We start from the raw sequence: 5,058 nt of genomic DNA on the forward strand, positions 1-5,058 counted from the left end.
TACAGGAAGAAAAACAGTATTTCACTTTAGTTTTAAGTTTGCATAGCATTTAAAATCACTTTTAGGTGAGGGGAAAATACACAAGTCTGACAGTTATTTGAGAAGAAATAATGGATATTGGGGAAATTAGGCTGAGAGGAAGCAAAATGTATACACAATAAGTACATCTGTTAAAGTGAAGGCAAAGTGAAAGACCTACCTTTCAGCTGACAGAATGTGAAGTAAGAAGAAGAGGAAAAAATGCATGAAAAAGAAAGAAGAAAAGATCTGTTATAAAATATTTTCAATGACAAATGATCTCCCTAAATTCAGTCCTACATTTAAATGTAATTGCTGTTGCGGCTCTTCCCTGCTTTTCTTGTCCCATTGTATTAGTGAAGCCTCTCTTTGTGATAAAACAACCTCAATGCAACATAATAAATATAAATACTCAACAACGCTTGACCAATTTTCAGTAAACTCTTAAGAAGTGGTTACCGTAGTTATTATTTGCATAAATACGAATTTAAAAGGTCCCATGACATGGCCATTTCTACTGATCATAATTTAATTGTTGAGGTCTACTAGAATAGATTTACATTGTGCAATTTTCCAAACTCACATTGGATTCTCATACAGCATCTCTGTAAGGTTATGTGTATTCCTCTCTGTCCTAAAACAGGCTTGTTGGAGCTCCTGCCCCCCCTCCCTGTGAGCCCGTGGCATTTAATCTTGTGGAAGTGCAGATCCCCTGTCCTCCACCAGGGGGTGCTGCAGCACCCTCAGCACCCCTACTTCCCACGGCCCTGCCAGTAATGACAAACAGATGAGAATGCTGCATGGGGTCTGGGTGCCGTGTTGGCGGGACGTTGCGGGGCTCGCTGCTCCGCCCTTTGAGGCTCGAGGAGCGGACAGTGTGAGCTGGATTACTGGTGTCATTTCCTGGTTGCTGCGTGGGGTCTGCGAGGCACAGCGGAACTCAGCCTGAGCACACATTCACAGCCTGAGCTCCGAGTGTGTGTGTGTACGGAGTTCCGCAGGGTTTCGTCACTATGACCAGGAATACAAAAATTGAAAAAGAGAAATCTCCAACGAGGCGTTCTGGGGCAGCATAGACACATCTTTTCTGTGTTAGAATTTTACTCGCTACAGGGTGTACTTTGAGGGTTTGTGACTCTGCAGACCGTTTACATGCAGAAAAAGCTAAATTAACACACAAGGGGACGGGTAATAACCGGAAAAGCATGACATGGGACCTTTAATACTGTGATTGGAAATGTTCTAAAATGATGAACCAAATAAGGATTGGTCTTGTTATTTTATACCTTCATTATGTACTGTAAGTGTGCATGCTGACATACAGACAGGGTGTCAGGAGGGAAATGTCGGCAGATTAGGCTAACAGGCATCTGTAGACACCTCCATTGGAGGCTTTTGTTCACTTATGTAACATAGTGACATCACTACGTAATACTTGCACTTCTATTGGCTCGCGCTCCAACACATTGTACGTGATAGTCTAAGGGGTGGGATATCCCTAAGCAGTTGACCAATGACAACAGAGCCGGCCAGTTAACCAATCAGGGCAGACTGGGCTCTGGTTTCAGACAGAGGGTGAAAAGAGGTACTGCAGCACAGGCAGTATGAGAAAAATAAAGAGCTTTTTGAACATTAAAGCATGTCACAGCACTAAACCTGGAAATGTGCATAATAGCTCCCTTTAAGGTTAAGAATACCATAAACAGTTTGTTCTCTGTACAGTATGTCAACTAACAGTGTGTGGTGTGTTTACAGATGTTAACCCTGAGGACTCCTACCTGATTACTGTGTTCCCCGTCTATAACCAGCAGTGTGGATCTCCTCAGTCGCTGCCTGCCAGTCTGCAGCAGGGAGGTGAACATGGTGGTCATGATGATTGCATCCACTCTTTGGAACAAAGCAACATAATAATAAATGTGTTTTCTCAGCTCTTGTGGAGGCGGTCCAACTGAAGGTGGTGGGCGTGACCAAGACGACAGTAAAGGTGGAGTGGGTGTGGCAAAGGAAGGCTGGAACAGTCACAGAGAACAGATACAGAGTGATGCTGAGGAGAGACTCAGAGAGACAAAGTAGGTGTTCTTCTAAAACAGGGGTATTCAAAGCTATGATGGTGTAATCATGGATGTAGGCAGCCATGTAATGCATTCTGGTAGCGCCATAATGCGATTCTAGACAATGTGCGTCATTTTGTCCACTAGTAGTTGGCATCAAGTTGAGGTATAGGCTACTTTATGCAAATCAGGGGCATCCAGCGCGACTTGGTGCTTCTGGAAACTCCCAAATAACGTTTTAATTTTTAAAATATTCAATCTGAAATTAAGAAAGATTTCTCCATTGCTTGTTTCCCACATTTTTCAACAAAAAAAAAAGATTCTGGGTATGTTTTCGTTACACAAGAGATCATTTTTCCTAAGGAGTTCAGTTGGTGGTTTACAAGTTCCAGGAGGTGGCAAGAGCCCCTGCGTACAAGAGCACCCCCTGAACATGTACAATTACTGTTAGAGCTGCTACCATTGTTAGCTGATAACCACCAGTTGAGAGCTTTGTGGAGGCAAACCTTCTACTGAAACATTTAAATACCTTTTTACTAGGAAATCCCATTTTGGTAATTTGCTCAAAACACACATTTTTGAATATAAAACGTAATGATATTATAAGGCGCTCAAAGTAGAAGATGGTGAATTCAGACAAAGCAATATATTTCCTCGCTGCTGTTTGGAAGCTAAAAGTGAATCTGTTGGTTCATTATTTTAAAACCTCGACTGTGAATGTTTCTCAAGTCATATTTCCAAGTTGTTTGACGACCCATCAGTAGATAATAGCATGCTTTGCTTTCTCCTTTTCAGCTCTGTCTCTGTGGCCGGACCAATGGCAGCTCACCTTCATCAACCTGAAACCCGACACTGAGTATTCTCTTCTCCTATTGGTTGATAATGCAACTAGAAACATCATCCCTGTGAAAACAAACGTTGGTGAGTGTTACTTGTTTTCTAAAAGCAGAATGCCATTTATAAGTCCCAGTGTATTTGAACTGTTGGATATTAAGAAGAAATCTCCTTTCCTAACACAGGAATAAGGATAATATATGATTTGTTGTTTAGAGGAGGATGTTAGGTCTGACCTTTTTTGCTATATGTGGCAGATTTTCTTTCCATCATGATCAAAGGGCTGATATAATATATCATTATTGGGATATAAGACATCGTCTTAGATTTTGGATATCTTAATATGGCATTATGGTTTTCTTTTCCTGGTTTTAAAGCCCGCATTAAGTTAAATTGAATGTGAATATGCCAAACTGTTCTATATTTTCAACTTCAATCAGTCATTATATATTATACGATTCATTTCCCCAAATCTCATTGGGTAAAAAAATATTTTATATTTTATAAAGCACCAATAGTCAACCCTGTAATTCATTTGATAAAAAAAGATCAGTTACGATACCAGAACAAAATGTTCTCCCTAGTAGCAGTCCTACAAGCTTACAGGCAATACTTAAACTGATATCTAAAATGCAACACTTAACATTTGTATTCAACATTCTAGCACCTAAATTAAAACGGACAAATGTATTCTAAGGGCCAAGAAACAATTTCAATAATTTAATTGAGTAAGTAAGATATCATCTAGCACTCAAATAATAAAATCACTTTCTTGTGTGCATTGCTATAATACTTTTAGACTTAAAGAATTGGCAAGGCCTGGAAAATAATTTCTGAACACTGAATCTTCTACAGTGGCCGACAGGTGCTAACACGCTACAACGTCGCAAAACACTTCCCTTAGGAGAAATGCGCTGCAGTTTCAAACAAACGATTCAAATATAAAAACACACATGGGCCAAAACACATGCAAATAAAGAAACATCTTCACCGACTTGACAACACATGCACAGCATTTAGAAAACATTCACCAACTTGAGGAAAGTGCGCAAATTTACTAAAAGCGCTGGATAAACAATGCACTGCAAATGAAAAATGCTGCAAGAATGTCAAAAGTCAACGGTGGGACACTAAGAAGGGATGCACACAGCTCAGCGCACTGGTTGACGTTCAGGGATTAGAAAGTTGGCCAACTGTCATTGTCCTTGTTTGTTGTATTTTGAGCATCTTGCAGCGTTTTGTATTTGCGGGGCTTTTAGTAAACCTTATTCAGACAAGACATCCAGGATGAAATATATTAATAAAATGACACACAATTTAATAAATATGTGCTACGATCCAAGCGTTTCTTCTTTACTGTGGTATCTACAGTGTGATGTCATTAGAGGAATACAAACATTTACACATAAGCCCTTTCTCACTTTTCAAATGTTTGCCTCGTTGACTCCTCGACTACACTGTAGTGACTCGGAAATAGATTTCAGCGCGCCATCTTGAAGGACATCTGATTTCTCTAAATGAACATCGAGGATTGAGCATTGATGAGGCTCTCTGGATCAATCAATTATATATATATATGGCCTAAATTACACTCTTTTAATTGTAGGCTTTAGTAGACAAATAAAGAGTAGATATTTTTCATAAAACCATATAGTGCTTCAAATAATAAAATATACAACGGCTGTAGCATAATATTATATGCTTTAGGAGCTCTCTCCTAGGTTCCCCTCCTCGACTCCTCCGCTCGCATCACCTGTGGGCGGGACTAAGACATGAGGCTAGGAGTCGAGGAGGGGAACATTGAGAAATTAGAAAGGGCTATAGTAATCCTTTGATTCTGACCTTACCATGAATGTTTCATTTCAGATGAGGTGCCAGCGGTGGCTACAGCAACGCCTCTGCTGCTGCTGGCTTTTACTGTATTCATCATTTCAATCCTGTCCAGGACTGTGTAAGTCAACACACACACACACAGTCATATCTGAGGGTTCCAATAAATAAAATGTGAATACACTTACTGGTTTGTGGCTGGTGATTGGTTGGATGCATTACTTTTACATCATTATGTGCGCTTCATCAGCATCTTTATCATTTGGTCTGTCAATCAGTAATGGAAAGATTGGTAAAAATGCTGATACAACATAGTCAGTCATAT

The 5,058-nt window shown here is 40.0% G+C and overlaps 1 protein-coding gene across 1 annotated transcript in view; it reads left to right on the plus strand.

The window, feature by feature from the left end:
* Positions 1-1,596: 1,596 nt before the first annotated feature.
* Positions 1,597-5,058, plus strand: part of LOC104961595 (uncharacterized) — an 8,037-nt gene continuing 4,575 nt past the window's right edge. The window contains exons 1-4 of the mRNA XM_010789916.1: positions 1,597-1,872; positions 1,947-2,087; positions 2,865-2,990; positions 4,770-4,854. Coding sequence (XP_010788218.1) covers positions 2,060-2,087; positions 2,865-2,990; positions 4,770-4,854 — 239 coding nt within the window. The 5' untranslated portion in view covers positions 1,597-1,872; positions 1,947-2,059. The remainder of the gene's footprint in view (positions 1,873-1,946; positions 2,088-2,864; positions 2,991-4,769; positions 4,855-5,058) is intronic.

This window comes from Notothenia coriiceps, unplaced genomic scaffold, assembly GCF_000735185.1.
Source record: "Notothenia coriiceps isolate Sejong01 unplaced genomic scaffold, NC01 NC01_scaffold00033459, whole genome shotgun sequence".
In the NCBI taxonomy this organism is placed as follows: domain Eukaryota; kingdom Metazoa; phylum Chordata; class Actinopteri; order Perciformes; family Nototheniidae; genus Notothenia; species Notothenia coriiceps.